Source organism: Grampus griseus, assembly GCF_964374135.1.
Source record: "Grampus griseus genome assembly, chromosome: 14".
In the NCBI taxonomy this organism is placed as follows: domain Eukaryota; kingdom Metazoa; phylum Chordata; class Mammalia; order Artiodactyla; family Delphinidae; genus Grampus; species Grampus griseus.
Genome location: NC_139008.1, coordinates 16,034,914 through 16,058,544, shown reverse-complemented (window position 1 = coordinate 16,058,544; position 23,631 = coordinate 16,034,914). Strand labels below are relative to the sequence as shown.

The 23,631-nt window shown below is 52.5% G+C and overlaps 2 protein-coding genes across 2 annotated transcripts; both read right to left on the bottom strand.

Moving 5' to 3' along the window:
- Positions 1-565: 565 nt before the first annotated feature.
- Positions 566-23,595, bottom strand: MVP (major vault protein). Its single transcript, XM_082671617.1, has 15 exons — positions 23,312-23,595; positions 15,809-15,941; positions 15,417-15,612; positions 10,149-10,272; positions 9,911-10,042; positions 8,928-9,022; positions 8,449-8,685; positions 6,458-6,739; positions 5,357-5,601; positions 5,075-5,272; positions 3,497-3,883; positions 2,560-2,676; positions 2,229-2,355; positions 1,518-1,706; positions 566-817 (listed from the first exon to the last, which is right to left on the bottom strand). The coding sequence occupies exons 2-15, from the start codon at positions 15,931-15,933 to the stop codon at positions 599-601; spliced, it is 2,673 nt and encodes an 890-aa protein (XP_082527743.1). The 5' UTR covers positions 15,934-15,941; positions 23,312-23,595; the 3' UTR covers positions 566-598.
- On the bottom strand, positions 18,031-19,539 carry LOC309832257 (cytochrome c oxidase subunit 5A, mitochondrial-like; the record flags this gene model as incomplete). Its single annotated transcript, XM_082669878.1, is given in 3 exon segments — positions 18,031-18,419; positions 18,421-18,459; positions 19,528-19,539. Coding segments are annotated over 3 exon segments (357 nt in total). The 3' UTR covers positions 18,031-18,113.
- Positions 23,596-23,631: the final 36 nt, after the last annotated feature.

Sequence of the window (23,631 nt, the reverse complement as noted above, 5' to 3'; positions counted from 1 at the left end):
GACCCCAATTCAGAAGCCCAGGGAGGTGCTCCAGTTCCTATGGCCCTGGTGCAGTAACTTCCTCTCAGATCTGACACCCCCATCCGAGAAGGGACGCATGCACAGACACCACGTGCAGGTGTGTGATTCAACCAGCAGGTGGCGCCAGAGAAAGCCTCCCAAGTGCTGGAGGTGGGGAAGCCAGGATGGATACACCCACAGTCAGAGGGTTAAGACTCCAGAACTCCCAGGCCAAGCTGGGGTCTGGGACGAAAGGGCAGTGAGAAGAGATGGCACAGGAACCATCCCAAGGGGTACAGGCCCATCCTGTCACCTGTGGCATCATCTCCCCCAGCTGGCGTCTAGGAAAGCTGACTGCCGAAAGGATGGTTGAGCCAGATTTGGGGCCCACACTCCCGTCAGCCTGACTGGGTTAGTCTTCTTCCTGCCTCAGTTTCCGCTCCACTTTACAGATGAGGGTAGCCTCTAGTAATTATCAAGATTTCAGGGGTATCTCTTCCCCACCACCATTAAACTCCCTTGTGATGCGGACTTATGGCAACAGAAGAGGGTTTAAATGCCCAGAAGGTTCCGTTTTATTTGGCAGTGCAGTAGGGAGCTAAGGCATGACCTGGTTGCTTCCAAGAGTTAGAGGGCCAGCAGTGGAGGGGAGAAGCAAGCCCTCTTGGGCACTGGGCGCCGAAGCTGCCTTCTTGGTTGTGGGCTGGGCCTCAGACCCGAGCCCCAGCAGACCCAAAGCTGTGTTGAAGAGGTTGATGGGGGCAGAGCCGTCGGTGATGAGGGCTGATTTCAGGCCCAGGCTCTGGAGCAGTTTTACCTGGAAGGAGCAAGAGGCAGGCGAAAAGATAGTCAGACCCTGGTCCCTTCTTATCATCCCCTCGGCCGCCTCTCCAGGGTGGGCTGCCCCCCTCTCTGGTCTGACATTGTAGCCCAAGCCATCCTCATAGGACTAGTCAGTGACAAGCAAGGAACATAAGGGGAGCCTGAGGGTTGCATCCCCTCCGAGGCCTCGCGGGCCTGAAAGCTCTGGGAGCTTTCAGCCAGGTTGCAGCCGTCCAGTCCTTCCTGTTCCTTAAATGCACCAGGTTTCATTCTTTGCACTTGGACCCTCTCCTGGGAAGCTCTTGTCGACTCTACAGAGCACTTAAGTATCCCCTCTTCGGAGGGGCCCTCCTTCCCCAGCTAACCTGACATGTCACCTCCCCCTTCACCATATCACCCTGTTGACTTCTTTCGAAGGGCTTGTCATAGACTGATGTCCCATCAGTTTACTGCTCTCGCAGGAGCTCCCACTCACTGAGTCTAGTGCTGTGCCTGATAGGACACCATGCTCGAATGACATAGGATACAGAGACAGTCCAAGTTACCACCTCCCCTCGCCCCTCTGTCCCCGACATTTTTCTAGGTGTTGTGTTTGCCTCCCCGGCTCTGCCTTCTTGGTTCCAAATATGGTCCCAAGACATACACACAAAGACATATACACACACACCCATGCCTGCACTCTCCCCCCACCTCACCTGCATCTCCGGTCCTGCCACAGCAAGGTCCCTGATGGTGCTGGGACCCAGGGCCTCCGTCATCTGCTTGAACTTCTTCACCTCTACCTCAGCCAGCTGCTGGGCCTTGCTCACCTCCAGCTCCAGCTGGGCCCGGGCATAGATCAGTTCGAGCTCTCGCACTTTCTTTACTCGCTGGAGCTCAGCCTCCTGGAAGGGGAAAACCCAGCATTCTTTTCATCGTGTGGCCCCTGGACATGTCCAGCAAGTGCCCCAGCCAGCAAGCCTGAGGGAATTCAGATGGAGGGGATGGAATGGTAAACTTACCATCAGTTAGGGGTGAACCCCGGCTATGCCACCTTTTAGCTAGTGACCCTGGAGCCCCTTAATTCAAGCCTCGGTTCCCTCCTCTGTAAGATGGAGAGAACTCATACCCTTAATGGGATTTCAAGCATTAAATAAGATCTTGCATGTAAAACACAGGCAATACCTAGCACAAAGTGGGCCAGTGTTGGAGCACATGTCTGTAAGATGGGCGTAATCATTGTCCTTACCTTCAAAGCAGGTATTAAGTGAATTGAAATAGGGCAAAAGACTTTGTAAACCACAAAATATTTGGACAGGGCTTTCTGTTAGGGTACTTGGTTTCCCACATGGCTTCAGGGACTGCAGCGATCGGGCTTCTTCCAGACCCCAAGGCCACGCCCTTCCACGGGCATCTCCCCCACTCACCGTCTCAATGGCCAAGGCCTCTGCCTTGAGCTTGGCCTGGAGCACGGCGCCTTCTCCCTCAATGCGCGCCGCCTCTGCTCGGGACTCGGCCTCTGCCTTGGCGGTCCCAGTGCTCTCCACTGCGGTGCTGGAGACGGCGCAGAGTCAGAGAGACCCAGGAGAAAGCCCAGCCCTGCCCTCCTCTGCCCTTGACTTATGCTACAGCAGCACGAGGACACCTGCGCACGCACGGACGCACACACACACGTGCACGCACGCACACACACACACCCCTCCCATCAGCTGCTCTTCCAAGACCCCCTGCCATCTTTTCTTCTAGTTCTGCACCCACCTCAGAGCCTCCAGCTCCAAGAGCTCCCTGCGAGCTTTTTCAGCTTCTGATTGGTCTAAGATCTTCTGTCTCTCAAGCCGGCCGCGGGCTGCTTGTTCTAGTCTCTGAGCCTCGTGCCTGGGTGGGAGAGGGGTTAGGTAAGACACTGGCATGGGGCCAGAGCTGGAACAGGCGCTCCAAGGGCAGGGACCACTGGCCCATGGGAGGCCCTTGACGTGCAAATGAAAGCACAGCGTGTGCGCTGTGCAAGCCAAGTGTGATTCTAGGTGCAGGGGCACGTGGCTGTGACCGCGACTCCTGCTTTCACACGAGTTACTTTCCAGTGGGGAAAAAAGGACAAGTAAACAGGGATGATTTCAGACAGTGACAATCTCCTTGAAAAATGGGTGCTACAATAACATGACTGGGCAAAGAGGGTGCTGCTTCAGTTGGGGTAAAAAAGAAAAGGGCTCTCCGACGAGGTGAGCTTTGGAGGCCAGAAGGAGGAGAGAACATTCTGGGAGAACATTCAGGGAGAACATTCAGGGAGAACATTCTGGCCAGAGGGAACAGCCAGTGCTGAGTTCCCACCCTGAAGAGCAGAAAGGAGCTGGTGGGCCTGGACCATGTGAGCCTGGGGAGAAGGCTGGAAGGTGAGGAGGGGGAGGCTAGGCTGGACCCCAGAGAGCCTGGAGGGCCACAGATACGAATCTGGGTTCCAGCACAAGCAAGGTGAGAAGCCACAGAAGCAGGGGTGGCATCTATTCCCACCTTAAGTAGCCCAGGCTATCTGCTGGGTAAGGAGGACAGCAGGCTGACCACCAGGGTGCTGTGTTACCCAGGTCCTAGCAGCAGGCTAGAGACAGGGACCCTGGAGAGCCGGGCCCACAGTGGGCATCGTGGAGAGCCGGGCCCACAGTGGGCATCGTGGAGAGCCGGGCCCCCAGGCCTCACTCACCTGGCAGCTGCCTCCTGGGAGTTGGTGGTGATCTCAATGGCCAGCTGGACGCTGCGCTGCAGGGCGTCCCGGGTCCTCTGGTCCACGGGCTCCACCGACTGCACATCCACACTGCTGACCACCAGCCCATTTTGGGGGAAGACAGCCCGGTCCCGGGGCTGGGGCAGGGCCATGCTGTCAGACCCCTTGGTTTCTGGTGTCTCAAAGCCAAAGACAGCAGTGCGAATGATGCGGGCTGAGTTCTTATGGAAGTCATCAAAGGTGACAGAGGCCACGGCCCCTCGCACCCGGGATGCGATGGCCTTGCAGGCATCACCCACGAAGTCGGGCACTGAGAAGAGCTTGGCCGTCTCTTGGGGGTCCTTCCGGTCACTCAGCTCAAAGTGCCTGTGAGCAAAGACAACTCTCTCACCTTCAAAAAGGACACTGAGGGCTTCCCTGGTGGCGCAGTGGTTGAGAGTCCGCCTGCCGGACAGGGGACATGGGTCCGTGCCCTGGTCCGGGAAGATCCCACGTGCTGCGGAGTGGCTGGGCCCGTGAGCCATGGCCGCTGAACCTGCGCATTCGGAGCCTTGCTCCGCAACAGGAGAGGCCACAACAGTGAGAGGCCCGCGTACCACAAAAAAAAAAAAAAAAAAAAAGGACACTGACACCCACCTTCTGTGGTTGGGAAGGGTCTCACGATAGAGAACGCTAATTAGCATCTGCTGTGTGTCAGGTGAAGTCCTAAGAAACTTACATATTCCCATTTTATTTGCTCAGCCGCCCTATGAGGTGGGAATGAGCATTACCCCCATCATAGACAAGGAAATAGAGGTCCAGAGAGGTTAAGCGACAGACCCTAAGTCACGCAACAGGTGCCAAGCCAGAACGTTGAACCCAGGCAGTGTGGCTCCAGGGTCTGTGCCCCCAAAGATATCAGCGCCCATCTGCCTTTGTCACAGTCCTGGCCACTCAGGCAAGAGGTGAGAAGCGCGTGCTTGGGAGTTGTCGAGTACCGCTTCTGCACCTGACTTACCTCCCCCAATCCTCATCACTGCCATCTGAGCTCTAACTATGGACCGGGCACAGTTCCAATTCTCACAGCATCCTTTCCACAGCCCCATTAGGTTGATGGTTATGTCCTTAGCGTCATTTTACAGACTGGGAAACTGAGGAAAGCACCCAATACTTGCCCAGGCCCACAGCTAGCAAACGGCAGGGCTGGGATGCACACCCATCAGCCTCAGAGTACTTGCTCTTGACCACCCGGCCACTCCCACCAGTTGGGTTTGATTCATCTTTTTAAACCTTGTAGTTACACGTTTGGCTGAAGTCACGCTAGGAGTTTAGCTGAGGAGTGTCCTCCTGCCGTTTCCCCCCACATTCTACCCCCAGGTGAGCCCTCATCTTTCCTGTCGCTCCCCCTGGGCGTCAGACTGGATTTGCATGAACCCCTGGGTTTCCTCCTTGACCGTGGCTTGGAGTCAGGCGTTCTGCCCTGATTGTGAGCTCAGCACTCGAGGCGGCATCTCTTCTCTTCAGGGTTTCCCCGGGGCTGCACCAGCAGGGGCCCTGGCCCTCCCCTCTGCCCCTTACCAGTTGTAGGCAAGCTGCAGCTGGAGCCTGGCGTGGTCTGCGGTTTCGATGGTGATGACGTCCGTGAAGAAGTCAGGCCCCAGCAGCAGGCAGAGCACGCGGCGGGCGTGGGGACACTTGGGTCGCCCAGCCGAGAGGGACAACACCGTGAACTGCTCCTCGGGACCCAGCGACACCAGCTCTGGCCCAAAGACCACGCTGCAGAGGGAGCCGGGAGTCAGAGGCCCGGAGAGGCCCTCCCGCCACAGCCCCACACGGCGCAGCCCCCAGGCCGCCGCTCACCGGGCTCTCTTCTCCCGGTAGTCGTACACCTGCACCGCGGCATTGTGGGGTACACGGTAGCTGACCACGTGGGTCTTGTTCCGGGGAGCGGAGGGCCTAGGAGTCTTGCATGTCTCTTTCTCACCCCTGTCCGCCAGAGGGTCCTGCCCCTTGTTCAGCAGCCCCTCCACCCCCGGAGGCAGCTCCTTCTCCCACAGGACTTCATCCTGGGTCAGCATGTAGGTGCTCCCGATCACAGCACGCACCTCGAGAGAGCAAGACGAGGAGGAATGTCACCGGCAAAGGGAGGAGGGGAAGAGTCCTACCCAGCATCCCTAAAGCGGAACTGGTCCAGGAGGTAGGACAGCATCGTGGTTAAATGTGGTCTCTGGAAGGAGGCTGCGTTCAAGGTCACTCTCTGCAAGTTCTTTCACCTTAGGCAGCTCTCTCACCCGTGTGCAAAAGGGACCTGATAGCGGCAACCTCACAGGGTAGAGGAATGAATGACATCTCACATGTCTAGTGTCAAGAATTTGGCGTATAGTAAGTTCCCGATATTATTTCTTCTGGAATCTTCCTTCATGGGGCAGCCTGGAGGGCATCCCAGGGACAGATGCAATCCTAGGAACTAGGTAGTACACACTAACATTTCCTAGGAGTCTGAGCTCTGCTTGTAGGTTGGATTCTTAAAGAGGTTGGAGATGTGGTCCTAGGTCTGACCAAGATCAAGGTTTAGGTGAGAGGCAGAGAGGAGGGATTCCACCAGGAAAAGGGTATGGGAGGGAGGTCAGGTCTTACTGTTCCTAGGCCACATCCCAGTCAGACCTTTATGCCGGAAGCCAGATCTGCACTGGGGACTAAGTTTCCATCCTGAAATCTGGTTCATCTTCTTGCTTGAGAGCTCTAACATTTGAAATTAGATATTTAAGACAAAGGGAAGGCAAAAACTCCAGAGAATGCCCTCATATTTAGCAGCCGGCTGGCTTGGATGCTACTAGCGACACTGTTGAATCCCTTCTGTCACCTCCACCATGCATCTCCCCACCAGCATCACCCACTTGCCCAGACCAAGCCACCACCAGGGCCACATGGCAGCGATGGCGCCCATCCCTCAGTGCTTACCCTTCCGGTTTTGACGTCCTGCACGTAGATGCCCTCGTTCTCATCCAGCGGGATGGCCTGACGCTCTTCTACCACCTCCACCTCGGCAGGTGGCACGTACTCCAGGGGTCCACGGATGAGCCAGCGGTCCCCCGCCTGGTGGGAGACCTTCTCCTCGCCCTCCCCCTCCTCCAGGGGCCGCAGGGCCCTCAGTAGCAGCCCCTGCTGTTCCGACAGCACGTATACGTTCTGGATGCCTCGTTCCAGCTTCTCCCCGGGCTGGAGGAAGAAAGACTTCTCTCCCTAGTGGGGAGAAGCGGGTCAGGAGCAGTCGCCACCCAGGGCTGTGGGTGCCTCTGATGGTACCTCCTTCAGCTCCATGTGACCATGGGCTTGTGCTGAGGACAGGAGCCCCCAAAAGCACCCTCCCCACCCTTACGTCATACAATGAATCATTATCTAGACTGTGAGGCACTCTACAAATGCCTGTAGATCTGGTCAGACCTGCCCTGGGACTTCCCTGGTGGCGCAGTGGTTAAGAATCCGCCTGCCAATGCAGGGGACACGGGTTCAAGCCCTGGACCAGGAAGATTCCACATGCCGCGGAGCAACTAAGCCTGTGAGCCACAACTACTGAGCCCGCATGCCACAACTACTGAAGCCCGTGCGCCTAGAGCCCGTGCTCCACAACCAAGAGAAGACACCGCAATGAGAAGCCCGCGTGCAGCAACAAAGACGCAATGCAGCCATAAATAAATACCTTGATAAATTAAAAAACAAAGAAAAAACCTGCCCTGAAAAGTTCTGTAAACTGTCAAGGTCTGGGTTCTCACAAGCTCAATAGTTAAGAATTAACCTATTATTGCTTTATTTCTCCCATGCTTTGTTGCCTTGGGATGGTGTAGTCCAGAGTTGGTAATCTCTGATCTTTGGGCCAAATCTGGCCTGCTGCCTAGTTTTAATATATAATATAAATACATATATGTGTATATATATATATTTGATATAACCCACATATTATAAAATACACCTATTTAAAGTATACAATTCAGTTGTTTTGGAATATCCAGAGCTGCCCATCATCACTACTCCCTAACCCCAGAACATTATCGTCCTGAAAAGAAACCCTATATACACAGTAGCAGTTACTGCCCAGCCCCACCCCACCCACTACCTATTCTGGACATTTCAGGTAAACGGAATCATACAATATGTGGTCTTTCACGTCTGGCTTCTATTGCCTAGCATGATGCTTTCAAGTTTGTCCATGTTGTAGCACATATTAGAACTTCATTTTTGATTTTTACATTTTTGAATTATCTCAAGAACATGAGTGCCCTCAACCCCAGAAAGATTACCCATCATTCTTTTGACTGATATTCCATGGTATGGATACACCATATTTTTCATCCATTCATCAGCTGATAGACTGATGGGTTGTTCCTATTTATTCTACCTCCTGTTTTTGCAAATAAAATGTTACAGGAACACAGCGGCAGTGGTTCGTTTACAAGCCGTCTACGCTGCTTTCACGGCACAACAGCAGAGTTGAGTAGTTGCAACAGAGACCATATGGCTCACAGAGCCTAAAATACCTACGATCTTCACAGGAAAGGTCTGCCCAGCCCTGCTAGTCCCACATATAGTTCAGAGAGGGGATGAGGTAGAGGATGCGGAGAAGGGTAAACCAAGAGATTTGTTTGACGCAGGATGACAAAGTTTCCAGAACAGAGGGATGTGAAATATTAGAGGGAGTTTCCAGGTTTACAGACACAGTGCAGGGCCAGGGAGGCACTCACAAGAGAGGCCATGTGTGACCTCACGTCAGGGATGCCAGAAAGATCAATGAGACAGTGTCTCAAGGGATAGAGACAAGTGTGCACAGAGGCAGCAAAAACAAGCTTGCTGTTTCTAGAACATGTACCGAGGGTGGGAGGAGGGCAGGGACTGGGGTCCAAGGGCCTTAGGCCACTCCAAAGGCATTCACCTCTGGGTGACGTGGAGACACTCACCTTGACCACACGCTTTTGCCCCAGCTGGTTTTTGCCATCTGGTCCCACCGGGTCGAGAATCACACAGTAGTTGTGGGGACCCAAGGTGGTGATGGACACGACCCCCATCACCTCCTCATAGACATCTGGTACGTGGGCGTCTGTGTCCTGCGTGGTCACCAGCCACTCCTCCCCAGAGCGGCGGGTCACTCCCCTGAAGTCTCGGAAGTTCTGCCGCGCCCGGAGGTGCAGGGCTGTCTGTAGAGCGAGATGTTGGGGGGTTTGAATAAACCCACCTCTAACTTCCTTGGGGGATCTGGGAACCCTACTGGCCACTAAATGATCCAGGTCTAAGTGACAGTGTCTACCAATCCAAGAGGACTTCTTAAACCCTTTCAGGTGACCCAGGACACTCCTCAGGTGATCTTATTTTCACATTCTCTGACACCGTTCTCTGCCACTCTGAGAGTCTCCCACCCAGGGTCCTCCAGAGCACAAACCTTTTCCGTAAGGATCACAGCATCCACCACATCGAGAACCTCCTCAAACACTGCGGGAAGGTACGCACCCACGGAACGGACCAGCCATTCTTCTCCTGGGCCAGGGGCAGAGAGGCAAGGGTCAAAGGTCACCCAGCCTGTTCCCCAGCTGCCCCTCCTGCAGCCTAGACAACAGGGGACCCGCAGAATTTTGTGGGCCACTTTGAGATGCCACTGCCCCTATGCTCAAGGCCTGACAGGAGTCATTGTTTTCCTTTTTTGAGGCCAGAGGAAGACCAATCCCTACCTCAGAAAGATTAAAAAAAAAAAAAAAAAAAAAGCCCTTCCAAGTGCCCAAGTTGCTACATTCCAATACTCTGCTAGGCCTTCTCTAAGTTCCAAAGACCGACTTTTTTCCTTCCCCTAAAATGGGCAGAACTGCCTCTATTATAGCTGCAGAGGTCATTGAGCCTACTGGAGAAGCAAGAGTGCCGGGGGGAAAGTTCCAGTCTGGCCCTTCCTGGCCATAAACCCAGGCCTCAGTGATGTCATATGGAAAATGGGAGTCGTGGTGCCTCAAGGTTGTTGGGGGACTAAAGAAGTTGCCGTTTGTAAAGCATTTGAACCGCACCTGGCTCAGTAAGCACGGCCTTTGTGAAGACCTCAGTTAATACATCACATTTGTCAAACACAATTGCTAGTTGTATATGAACACCTGCTTTGCTGACCTAGAAACAGACATGGCCGCTGCCCCCAGCTCATGGTAAAGGGTTGGGGGGAAGGAAGAGCCATGTCAGCATGATCGTGATCACAGGATCCGAGTAGAGCCTCCTGAAGGGGGTGGGGGGAAGCAGCAGGGGGCAGCCCAGAAGAGCTGGCAAGAGATACCAGGGAAATATTTCCTCCAGGCTACAAGTGGCTACCCCCAAACTTCCCCACTTCTCCTGTGGTCAAGGCACGGCCTGCCCCCCCTGCCCCCCGTCAGCATCCCTTCAAGACCCCACCTGTCACTCTCTCTTTCCCCTCCCGGTCCCAGCATTCCTTGCGGGCCCTCAGTCGCAGGGCCTGGTTCTGCTTGATGACTGTTGCCTGAATGATCTCCACAACCTCCACCTCCTTCCGGGGGATATACGTGCCTGGGAAGGGAAGATGAGATGGGTGTTGAAGGTCAGAATATATCAGTGCTAGAATGGGAGGGCAGGAAACCTCTGACCCTGAGCCGGCTGGAGAGGAAGTACTTACCAGGTCCTTCAAATAGCCACTCATCTCCTGCCACCACCTTGTCTCCGTTCTTATCCTCAAAATCCAGCAGCGCCTTAAGATGGAGGGCGGTGTTGGGCAGAACCACCTGCAGTGGGGTGATGTCCTAATAGGGGAAGAAGGGGGGTCGCGAGGTATTCAGAGCTGGGACCCCTGGAGTCAAACCTGACACCGTGAAGGTCAGAGTCCACAGCATCAATCTCTCCATGTCCCAAAATAAGACTCCGAGTGGAATGTACAAGGTAGGTGTGGCCCCCAAGCCATCTGGTCTGAAGAGCTAAGATGGAGTTGAGAGCAAGAGGCTGTCACTGCTGATGGGCCAAGAACACACCTTCCTCTGCAGAAGTGCTCAGATCTTGTTATGAACTAGAAATCCAGGTGAGAAACTGGGTAGAGGGCTTGATGGGAGATGTGGGAGAAACATCTGAGAAGCTGAGTAAGTGAGCATCTCATGGCCCAGTGTGCACTGGGGCTCTCAGGAAGTATAGGTGGTGGGAAGGTATAAACTTCTATAACAGGCACATTTGAAGCATGAGGCTTTGTTTTCAAGGTTGCCTCATGGTCACAAGACAGCCATTGTACTCCAGCCATCACATCTCCTTCCATCAGGAAGGGGAACCCAGCCACAAGCTGCCAAACCTTTTGTAGAGGTTTGTACAAATATTTTCTACAAATAGGATTTCACTTGATCTTTGATCCGAGGGAAGCAGGAAGGCAAGGAAAGAGGCTCATAGAGGCTAAGGGACATGATCAAGGTCACACAACTAGTAAGAAACAGAATCAGGATTTGAACCTCAGCCTTATTAAAGGTTACCTGCCACTCCTTACTCCAACTAGAGTAGCCCCCTGGGAGGAGAAGCTCAGATAACTACTTCATCCACCGACCACACTCTGGGTTGGAGAGGCAGAGCTGGACGTTTACTGCCCGGGCAAGCCTTTGCCTGGACATCTTCTATGCACACAGCGCTCGGCTGGTTGTGGTGGAGTCAAGACATACCCCCATCTTCGTGGAGTTGAGGTTCCAGTGGGTGATAAGACAAACACAGACCAATGCCTCCAAGCAGACTGTGGACCGGGTCAAGGGGAAGAGGTTGCAGAAGTCCAGGTGAAGAAGTTGGGAAAGGCCCTCAGAGAGTAGCATTTGAACTGGGGCTCAGAGGAAGAGCTGGTTTTTGATATAAAGGTGTAAAAGGAGGAGGAGGAAGGTGTGAGCATTCTGGGAAGAGCATGTAGTCCAGTACGGTTTTCATTTCTCACATCTACTCCATCGTCACTTCCTGTCTGTCCACTGCAAATCCAGGTCTGCCTTTATCTATCCCTGCCACACCCTCACCTAAGCCGCCAACACCTCTCGCCTGGATGATGGAAATATCTTCCTAACTGGTCTCCTGGCTGCCTCCTTTGTCTCCTTCCAGTTTGCCCCGTACACTGTTACAGGCTTTCAGCTCGAGTGACTAGGTCCAGTAGTATCACCAAGTGAGACTGGGAATATGGGACAAGAACAGATTTGGGGGTAAGGGGAAGTGTTAGGCTTGGATAGCCAGTATGAGGCGACTGTGGGACATCTAGGAGAGGGCTTCCTATAGGCAGCTAGGGGACTCACAGCCTGTAGTTCCCAGCTAAGGTATAGAGTTGGGTGTCTTCAACACAGATGAAGTGATCAGGCCATGAAAAAAAAAAAAAAAAAAAAAGAAGGCACAGGATATTCAGGACAGAACCTGAAGGCAGAGGGGACGGGGAGAAGATGGAAAATAAAGACATCCACAGAGTAAAACACAGACAAGTTTTAGTAAGAGGGCAGATCAACAATGGACATGGCCGAGAGCGTCTGTGAGACACAGAATGACAGTCCACTGGGCCTGCACTTAGGATGTCTTGGGGTTTTGCCAAAGTGGGGTCAGCGGAGGTAGGGGGCCAGATGCAGGGGCTTGTGAGGCAACAGGGCAGAGAACATCAAGTACAAGTTGTCAAAGTAAATAGGAAAGATTGTAAAGCAACTATATCCCAATTAAAAAAAAAAACTAAATAGGAAAGAGAAAGTAGATAGCTAAAAATTAGATTGACAAGGCCATTCATAAAAGCCCATACAAATTTAGTGTGCATATCCTGGGACCCAGAAATTCTTATTAGTTTCTACTCTTAAAACAAAAAAGAAACTAGGGCTTCCCTGGTGGCACAGTGGTTAAGAATCCGCCTGCCAATGCAGGGGACACGGGTTCGAGCCTTGGCCCAGGAAGATCCCACGTGCCGTGGAGCAACTAAGCCCGTGCGCCACAACTACTGAGCCTGCGCTCTAGAGCCTGCGAGCCACAACTACTGAAGCCTGCGTGCCTAGAGCCCGTTCTCTGCAACAGAAGCCACCTCAATGAGAAGCCCGAGCACCGCAATGAAGAGTAGTCCCCGCTCGCCGCAACTAGAGAAAGCCTGAGCGCAGCAATGAAGACCCAACACAGCCAAAAATAAAAAACAAATAAATTTATAAAAAAAGAAAAAAAAAGAAACTAGCATGCACAAGGGCACACACACACAAGGATATTCACCACAGCACTGTTTTTCCTTATAAATTGGACACATCCTAAATGGTAACTCAGGAGAAGGGCTGAACCTCTATCATATGGAATTACAAACAATTAACAAGAAATGACTTATGCACCAAGATGAGAAGTTCATTCAAAATACACTGGCAAGTGACAATGTGCTAGCTCTTATGCAAATAAGTTATAACCAATACTTTTTTGGATACACACTTACATGGATGCACAGACGTATCTGGAAGTGTATACCCTGAATGGATGACAGTAGATACCTCTGGGGATGGAGAGCAGATACTGGTGGTGGAAGTCAGAGAGGACTTTACAGTCTTATGAATGCATTCTTTAGATGAAAAGTGTGAACAAGTAAGCCTTCAAGGCCAGAAAAGGATGGAAGAGGCAGAGCACGTTTATTGGCCAAGAGAAAGGCACCAGTAACAGAAAAGTTAAAGGCAGGAGAGAGAAGCTCTAGGTGGGGATAAGATCAAGAAATAGAAGGATGCATCTTCCTGGGTCCACGGATGGAGGGGAACCTCCTAGAGGCTCCAACAGGTAGAAAGGAGACACAGGGAAGGAAAGGGGACACAGACCCAGATCCTTCCAGATGGCCTCAATTTCTAAGTAGGTGACCAAGTTGTCTGAGAGTGAGAGAGCAGAAAACAGGAAGAGAGCCGAGAATGATCAATATTTAGAGGCAGGCAGGGGGGAAAGGAAAGGAGAGAAAGCTGATTGGGAAGGAAACATTAATGAGCAGGGCTTGGGCTGGAATGAACCACTTATCCCACTAGCTACTTATAATACTGTTGGGGTGGATCTACCTGAGTGAGAGGACAGAAAGATCAGGCGGGGGTAATACCGCTCGAGGACAGGGTGTGGGCGCAGGTCTAGCGCACGAAGAGCGTGTGTTAAAACAACAGGGTTCCGCTGGGGTAGGGAGAGACCAGGAAGAGAATCTGAGGGACAGGAGAGAAGTGGGATTCAAAAGCCTGGAGGCAACATGACAGCACAGGAGGACTAGGAAGGGGAGACTGATGGTTAAGGAGGAGCTGGGTTTAATTTCAGAGGCGGGGCAACAAGGACCTACTGCATAGCACAGGGAACTATACTCAACATTTTGTAATAACCTACAAGGGAGAAGAATCTGTAAAAGAGTAGATATATACGTAGGTACAACTGAATCACTGTGCTGTACACCTGAAACTTACACAACATTGTAAATCAACTTTACTTCAATAAAAAATAGAAATATTTTAGCTAAAGAAAAAACTTCAGAGGTGGGGCAGGTGCGGGAATAAACCACCCAGTCCAGAGTGGACATGGCACTGGGCAGGACTGAAGCAGAAGATGTGAGGGTCAGACTTGAGGTCAAGAAGGCCAAGATGTTGACAGGGTTATCGCATGGACATTAGTGAGGCTCCCAGGAGGGCCGGGGAAGAGAGGCCCGAGCCAGGTGGCGCCTCAGTGAAGGGAAAGAAAGTGGTGTGGGTAGGGGCCAGTGCCTCCAAGGAGGGCGAGTGCCGACTCTCTGGTAGAAAAGGAACATATTGGTGGCACTGGGCTCAGAGGAAGGGAAGGCCCTGCCCTCCTGGCCTGGAGCACGTGGGGTCTGAGAATAAGCCGCTGTGAGCCAGGGCTGCCGGGGAAGCAGAGGTTAAAGAGGCAGCGATGAGGGAAGTTCTCTCCACCCTAGGGAGCTTTTAAATGCTGGTGCCCATCCCCCAAAAAGGGGGGGTGCTTTCCCTGGCTGTCCAGTGGTTAAGACTCCATGCTTCCACTCCAGGGGGCACCGGTTCCATCCCTGGTCAGGGAAATAAGATCCCACATGCCACGTGGCCAGAAAAAAAGAAGTCTGGTTCCAGACCACCCCCCACAGTTCCCTCCAAGAGAGGGATTTAGTTTGTCTAAGGCAGAACCTGGATGTGGGTGATTTTCAATTTGTGACAGGTTGGGACTTCATAAGAGTTGCAAGAATAGTACAAAGAATTCCCTTACCCCCTTCACCCCGATTCCTTAAGGGTTAACATCCGAATCCTTCTTCATCCCTTAGTACCTCCACACACATTTTCCCCAAAGTGCCCGCAGCTAAGTGGACAGGAACGCCTCAGAGCTCCCGGGTCACGCTCCTACGCTCCCAGGATCAAGAAGCACTGCTTAGTAGAGGAGCCCAGAGTGAACAGTGTAAAACGGCAAGGAGGTGAAGGTAAACAAACGTTATAGAAATGAAGGCGGGGTGCCCTCGCACTCCGGCCCAGGGCCTTAGGCAACATGGACGAGGGCCTGGCTGGCACTACAGGTCCGCGATGGCTTCCCGGGGAGCGGCCACAGGCGTCCCGAGCCTGGGCCTCACCTGCTCCACCACTGCTGTCACCGCCCACCGGCGTCTGGCACTGTTTGAGAGAATGAAACGCTTACTCTTGGCACAAGTCATTTAGTGTCAGACTGGCCAGGAGCTTCAGGCAGGCTCTGGAGCCTGGAAGATTAGGTCCGGAGATGGGCCGACAGCTCTCAAAGGTCTGACCTGGGCATGTGAAGAGGAAGGGGATGTTTGGGAAGGTGAGTGGAGGGGCACCAAGTCAATTCTGTCCCAGTGAGAACCAGCAAATGTCACCTCCCACCCCCTCCCACGGCCCCAGTTTGTTTTCCCTCCAGAAAGCAGTGCTGAGCCCTAGGTCAAGGTAGCAGGACAGGTAGAGTGGGTACAGGGAAGGTGAGCAGGTACCTTTTCCAGCACCTCCCCTGGATACAGGGGGAAGGGGTCCTGGGCCAGCCGGATCTCTAGGTCAGCGTGGCGGAGCCGTACTTGTCCCGTGACGTCAAACAGCACGGCGTTCTGGGCGTCCCGGGCCACCGGGTTGGTTACTGTGCAGTAATGGCGTGGGGGGATCGTCACCATGTGCTTGGGGGCAAACAGGACCCTGTTGGAGGGTGAGAAGCAGTGTGAGGACCCAGGGGACCCCCCGTTCCTATTCCCGAAGGAGGCGGCGAATGGGAAAGAAAGCTTCCTGTCACCCAAGCCAGAGAACAAGAAGGAGGAGATGGATGATCATGGCAGCCAGGCTACCAGGTCCTCCTTGGCCCCACGTGCCCACATAGCCCGGTCCCAACACCAACCTCTCATTGTCCTGCCGGATGTAAGTCTTTGGCCCGACCTCCACGCGGGACACGTTGCTGTTCTGGTCCAGCACATGGATGTAGTGGTATGGCGGGATGCGGATGATGGACTCTTCAGTTGCCATGGTGACTCCTGAGCCCAGGGAAGCACAGAGTGTGAAAGACAGATGGGGAGAAGACAAAAGATGAGTCCAGGGGGCTTGGGATGAGGTGGGCATGAAGACTGGCTGGCGCTGGGGAAATGGGCCCTTCCTCCTCCGGCTCAGATTATGCCATCCTTCACTGTCCCCACACCCATCTGTTCCTTTCTTCCCACCCAGGGCAGCCCATCCAGACCTCATCCCTGCCAAGAGATGCTTGATGCAGTTAACCACAGAAGCCCAGGGTTCTCCGCCAACTCCTTTCCCTCATTCCCATCTACTTTACCTCCCCCAAGCTTCCTGAAGTACTGGGAGGGGCTTAAGATCAAAACTTCCCCAATCTCCAACCCCCATAGCGTAGGAGGCGGAAGCACACCAAGTTGGGAGAGGGGGTCAGCCTCTGGTGGTGCTGTGTGTCTTCCCCAGCACGGTGGGGGGCAGAGGCTCTGAAGAGCTCCTCCAGGGGCAGCCTCCTTTATTTCAGGGGATCCCAAGGGCCCCAGCTGTATGCAAACATTAGCCCATAGCCCAAGAATGTTTGCATGATCTTTGCCGCCCTCCCACCTTGCACTTTAAACAATCCTGGGATGAACTGTTTAGATGTGGGCCGCCTCTCAAGGAAGGGGTCCCTGATGGAAATGATGCTCCCATAGAATCAGCTGGATTAGAAACACCTCAAAGGGGACTTCCCTGGTGGTGCAGTGGTTAAGAATCTGCCTGCCAATGCAGGGGACACGGGGTCGAGCCCTGGTCCAGGAAGATTCCACATGCCGCGGAGCTACTAAGCCCATGAGCCACAACTACCGAGCCTGCGCTCTACTGCCCGCGAGCCACAACTACTGAGGCCCGCGCGCCTAGAGCCCGTGCTCTGCAACAAGAGAAGCCCATGCACCACAGCGAAGAGTAGCCCCCGCTCGCCGCAACTAGAGAAAGCCTGCGCGCAGCAAAGAAGGCCCAATGCAGCCAAAAATAAACAAATAAATAAAAATTTAAAAAAAAAGAAACACCGGAGTATTCTAGTCCTTTCCTCCCCAGTTCTCTGTGGTCTGTTGCCACCTGTGACTCCCTGCCATCATGGGTAGAGGTGGGTGGGAAGGAGAAAGCGAGTGAATGAGTACTGCATTCTGTCCACCCCCACCCTAACTGCTTCTGAATCCTGGCTGGTTACCTCCAGTGCTTGGCCTGTTCAGGAATGTCACACCACCTACTTAAACCCCATCCCTGCCTCCAGCATGCCTTGGACTTTGGACATGTCCCCTGGAGTCACACAAAGGGAACCAAGTTTACTAAGTGATTCAAAGCCTTGCCCTCCTAGACTTTGGTCCAACTTTTTTTTTTTTTTTTTAAGTTTTTGGCCAGGCCTGCATTGGAAGTGCAGAGTCTTAACCACTGGACCACCAGGGAAGTCCCGGTCCAACATTTGTGAAGCCACCACCAAAAAGGAGTGGTACCCCATCTAGTCCACCATCCATACAGCTTCCAAACTGGGTGACAAATGTGAAGTGAGAAGGAGGAAGGGGGAGTGGCTTGGCACAGGAAAAAGAGGCTGGAGCCACAAAATTACAGAATCAAGGCCCAAGAGTTTTACTTGATCCACACAATCTGTAAAATTTCTTTTGTTTAGAAATTGTGAGTTACCACAAACTTCCAATTCCTGCTTCTCTTGAAGAATGAGGAACCAGGCCTTACATTCCCACGTGGCAAACTGACGAGAGCCACATAGCAGCCGAGCCCTTTAGACGGGCCACAAGCTTTCCTGCTTAACCACAGTCCCCACCACTCCCAGTTGTCTTACCCCTGGCGCTGATGCGCTCACATCACCTGTGTGGCTCCTCTCTAAAACCTTCCAACTCAGCATCATCCAAAAGGACTTTCTACAATGATGGAAATATTCTTAATCTGTGCTGTCTTTGGACTGACCACATGCAGCTGTCAAACTCCTGAAATGTGGACAGTGTCACTGAGGAACTAAAATGTTAATTAGTTAATTTTTTTTCAGTTCAAACTCATTTCCTTTTTATTAAAGTCCAAGTTATGTTACATGGTTTGGTACTTAAAGGAAAACTTGTTCAAATAAGGTAATATGTTATCATCAATATTTCCAGGTGATTGTTTACAATCGAGTAGCACTATCAGTAAATTCTCGGGAATCCCATCCATGGGGTTTACACTTTGTCAAGACCCAGTTCCTCTGGAGTGGAGATTTTCAGTTCTTTTAAAGTTGGTCTAAGTTCCTGGATGACATAGGGGTAGATTTCCTTATGAGGTTCTGCTTTGTCCTTAACAACCTCTAGGATGCGAACTGCACTAGCAAAATCATGTAAGCGTCTGCATGTCTGCAAAGCAACATCAATGATTTGGGGCTCTGGAACCAGATCACAGCCAACAGTCGTGTTCATCCCTTTACGCAATTCCCAAGCATCAATATCTGGCTTATTGAAGTATGTCACCCAGCGAGCAGCAAACTCCTCCATCTGTCTCATGTGACCCATGGGAGTAGCAGCGAATTGACTGGGTAACAGCGGCGGGACCCGGGGGGCTGGTCCGGGAGACTGACTGCTGCTACCGAGCAGCGCCGCGGCAGGCAGCAGTGCCGCGGCAGGCAGCAGTGCCTAGCGTAACAGTGATGGCGGCACGCAGGTTAAGGCTGAGAAGCCGGGTGTGAGCTCAAGACCGCTCGGGAGCTCGTGTTTAATTTTAATTTAGTCAAATGTGGCTGGTTGATCCCATATTAGACAGTGTGGATCTAATTAGTTGAGTCCCAGGTAGGGACAATGAGTCATGCAAGGCCACACAGCAAGTTGGTGGTACCATCAGGATGAGAATCCCGATGGAATGCCGGGTCCTGCTTCTCTCCAGTGGCAGTGCAGTACAATGGTGAGGGGCATGGATTCAGCCAGACTACCTGGGCTTATTTACAATTCTGATTTGCTGCTTTGCCTGGTATTGTTTCCTAATGTCTTACCTCATTTTCAAAGAGGTTACAGTTTTGATCTGTTTTCTTGGTACACTTTCTACATCAGGGGGTTATTATTCTGCTCCTCAATTCTTTTTCTTGCAACTTTGTATGGGATTTGACCTTGATACTTTTCTGTTGCCTGTTTGTCAAGTTAATTTCCCTTAACTTTTCTAATATCAGAGCTCCCTCTTCTGTTGATTTCAGGGAGTGTTTGAAAATCCAGGTGCTAGTCTTCTGCTTTCTGTTCTCCCCACTCTTACCTGGACCTTGGCTTTCCTTCCTCTCTACTGCCCATCCTGCCCGGCTGTGCTTCCATTCCCCAGGAGAGGGCCCCCCAAGAGCACCCCACCCCCACCCCGGGGCTAGGACTGCCTGGATCTTGGTTCTAACCCTTACTGGATGGGTGATCTCAGACAAGTCCCTTGCCCTCCCTATACCCGTTTCCTGGCCTGTGAACTGGGGATGGATAGGTCATCAACCCCAACGTACGAGGACTGAGTTAATCATAAAGCACTTGGAACAGAGACTGGCTCTTAGCAGCACTGTGTGTGTGGCTTACAGCTGAGGGCCAGCTTCCCTATCCAGTTGGAGGATGTGACCTGGCACCAGAGGCTCCCTACCCCATCTGGCATCTCGGCCTTAACCCTCACTTGTTTACGGATCAGGAAGGTGGCAGGTTTTTGTGTCACCCCAGCTGTGGGCCTAGAATAGCAAAGGAGCATCCGACAGCCCAGTGAAGCCTCTTCCTGGTTCTCTGCAGGGCGGAAGCCTGGCCAGGAAGCCAGATGGGGGAGAGGAAGGGCTAGGGCTGCAAGAGGAGGGTCTGTGCAGCCCCACAGGGAAGATTTAAACTCTAGAAGGCCACACGAGGCTGGGAAGCAGGCTCTGGGAACAGCCTCCAATGGCTCCTTTGGACGATCCCTCACCCCCTACAGCTGAGGCCTCTCGACCATCTGTCACCCCAGCTGGGCCCAGTCAGGGGGGCCGAGAGCTTCGCCCAGCTCACTGACTCAGCTGAGAGTCATCCCTAAAGCTAATCAGGCTGGGCTCCTGCCTTATTCCGAGGCCATGCCCTTGCCAGCTACCCTTGTTTCAGTACCAGGACCCTGTCTCACATCCCTGATCACCCACCTACCCAGACCTAAAGCTGTGCCTTCCATGTAAGTTCACCTGCTAAGTTCACCCAAGAACAGGTTTTGCCTTTTCAATCTTGCCGTCCCCAGAAGTGAGCCTCACGAGAGGCCTCTCAGACCAGGGAGACCACCCGACTCAGGCAGCATGATTTAGACTTCCGTGGTTTACCAGATAACGTGTACAGTTAGAGCATTTCACTTCCAACATACCAGGGCCCTCAAAAGACAACGGCTAAGGACCATGTTGACCTTTGGAAGGTCCTGCCCAGCCCCGAGTTTGGCCCCAACTCCCTAAATTCACCAACACCTCCCTTCAGTGTCTGCTTCCAAGATCTGCCCCGTAGTCTGCTCTCTGGTACCCGTCCAACCTTGCCTGATCACACTGATCCTCATGTGTTATGAGGCTCTTGCCAGAACCAGCCAACTTTTACCCGAAGTCCCAGAGACGAGTGGCTCCCCCACTGCATCCCACACACCAAGAATGGAGGGATGAACAGAGAACAAAACAGCCTGTGAGAAGCTGGCTTCATCCTCCAGTGAAGAGGCAATTCTGGCCCTGTTCTGGCTCACGAGTAAACTTGCTAGAGCAAAATTCAATTAATGAATGAGTCATATCATTACATATCAGAGTTTCAGTGTCAGTTGTGAGTGGCTGACAGTGAATCTTAAACAGCAGATGCCCAGGTGACCAGCCACACTGGGTATAGGTCTGCAGTGTCGGCATCACCTGGAAGCCTGTTAATAATGCAGAACCTTGGGTTCCCCCGACCCCAGAGCTGCTGAATTAGCCAGCATTTTAACTAGATCCCCAGTGATTTGGGCATACCTTAAACTATGAGCAGCTCTGGTCTATAAGAGCCTCTCAACCCTGCCTAGCTGTACATCAGAATCACCTGGAGATCTTTTCAAACCACCCATCTCTGGGGATTGATTTAACTGGTCTGGAGTGGGGTCCTAGCATTGCTATATAGAAAAGTTCTTCCACTGACTCTAATATATAGCAAAGACTGAGCTCTATCACTGCCGATATGACCTCGGGCCACGTGCTAGCCTCCAAGCCTCTCTTAGACTGGAGTGGGAATAAAAGTGACTGTTTCCTGGGGTTAAAGGGGTTAGAGACTGGAGCATGTCTAATACACAGTAGGAGCACAACCATGGCCTGGAGGAGGAAGACCAAAGATGAACCCAGATGGCAAACTGTTCCTCAAAAGCAGGGAATGTCATGTATTTTCCCCCAGCTCCTCACCCTCAGGTCCAAGTAGACCCCCAGCCAGCACAAGTCCCCTTGTCCCAAGGCCTGAGCAGGCCTGAAGTTGGAGGAAAGGTTGGAGACAGCCTTGCCACCGTCACGTCTATCAAACTTAGGTTTAGGAAAATGCACAGGAAATTCAGCACAGACAGGGAACTCATCTTTGCAGTTTCCCTTCACTGATTTTAAACATTCTAGTCTTTGTTTAGAGAATGCAAGAGCCACATTTCTCAGGGACTGCAGAGAGGCTGTTTTTACCAGACAGCTTCCCAATTTAGGGAAATGATTTCCTGCTTTGGGGGACTATAGTGGAAATTCTTGAGAATTTGTTTCACATAAATCACTTCTTTAGTAGCAGCAAAGTTTTAGGACCTTTTCTTCCTAGGAAAATCTTATCTGAGCTCTAGCCCAACTGGGCCACTTTTCGGGAGCAGCAGCTTTTTCTGGGGACAGAACAGCCCTGCCAGCTCCGGATGATGCTTGTCCTATTTCTATCCTACCTCCAGATGCTGCCAATTAATGCCAGTCATTGAAGGCAAAGATTGGCTAGATTGGAAGTGACCCAGGAACCAGGTTGCAGAACCCCTGTTTTCTAAAATCGCCCAATCATAGGACTCAGCTGGTCGTATTGACGCCCAGGCCTCACCCCAGACGCACTAGGCTAAGGTTTCCAGGAACGACTCTGGAATTTCTATCTTTGGCAAGTGCCCCCCCATAACAGCTCCCACTTATTAAGAACTTAATCTGTGCCAGGTATTGTGTTAAATGCTTTTAATTAACTCATTTCATCCCCATAAGAACCTACAAATTAAGGAATTTGCTCAGGATCACACAATGATCAAAGGACGGAGCTGGAATTCCACCTCAGGTATCATGACCGCAGAGCCCCCAAACCAAGAAGTAGTGTGGTCTCCGGCAAAAATGGCAATAAGATTCTAAACTAGAACAAGGACTTAAGGACCTGGGAGGGGCTGGGTACTCTCCAGGAGATAGTGCCACTGCAGTTCAAAGGTATTTTCGGTAACCTAGGAGAGCAGCACCCAACAAGGAGGCCAGAGTAACCTTAGAGCTCTCTGGCTTTCCCTGGGCCAGCCATTCAAGGTGGCTGCCCCTACGTGCCCACGGCTTTAGAGAGCTGCCCTGTCCAGAAGGCATCACCCTCAGGGGAGGCAGAGTATACTGCGTGCCAAGGGTGGAAACAGGCAGAAGTTTCTGGCAGTCAGTTGGCACCCGTGACAGCCAGCCTTTCTCCCCATAATATCTAGGGGCCCACCCAGACAGGGAGCAGAGAAAACAGGGCACACCTGCCTCTACTACTATCCCCCAACCCTCCATGCTGCTAAGATCCCCAGAATCTTAGAAGCACGGCGGGTCCAAGAGAGCTTCCTGTTTTCACTTCCCAGTCCCAAAAAGAAAAAAAAAGAAAAAGAGCCTTGCTCACCAAACTCCATGCCTCTGGAAATCAAGCCTACCTTAAGATTACTCTGCCGATGATTTCTCAAATGATCAGCAAGGCCCTGAGTGGCATAGCCTATTACCAGCTGGCATAGCCCTGAGTGGGGTAATAGGAAAGCCTCGATGTCTGCAGAGTTGAGGAATCTCAACGGGGACAAGTCACATTTTCAAAGCTCAAAGGGACAGGCCAGAGCTCAGGTCCCCCGGGGGAGTCTAGCAGGGACCAATCTCACTCCAGGAGGGAATCTAAATGGACCCCTTAAGTTTCCTCTGCCCCTACTGCTGATGGGGGAGCTTAAGGTCAGAGAGGCCTGAGATTAGGAGGGGTGAGGGTGTTGGCAAGATGACAAGTTGATCTACCTTTACTTCAGAAGCCAGAAAAAACTCCAAGGAAAGCAAAGCCTCCCAAGGCTAAGCTTCCACCCATCTTCTCCCGGTTCTGGTTCAGAGACCACCTGCCCCAGATGAAGCAAGCCCTAGAAGGCAGGACAGAGCTAGAGAGGGTCTTGAAGGACACAAGGTCCCACCAACTGGTTTGGGGCTTTGAGGCCTGTATGAAGTACTCACATCCAGAAGTGTGGCTGGCTGCAACAGAGTCCTCAGATCAGGAAACTCCTTCACCCAGCCCTAGAGATGACTTCCCGGCAGGGCAGGGCAGACTCAGGGGGCGAGGCTTAGGCATTTAAAGGGCCCTTGCAGCTGGTTCTCATTTGTTTGGTTTTGTTTTTTTCTCCTCTGGGCTGCTTCTACTGCAGCTGAAGGCACTGCAGCTCACTCAGTGCAGGAATTCCCACCTCAGAGCCAGCTGGCAGCACTGGCATGAGACTGGGGAGGGTCCTCGGCCCGAGGCAGGGGGCAGGTGCTGACCGAGTTCACTTCTACCCCAT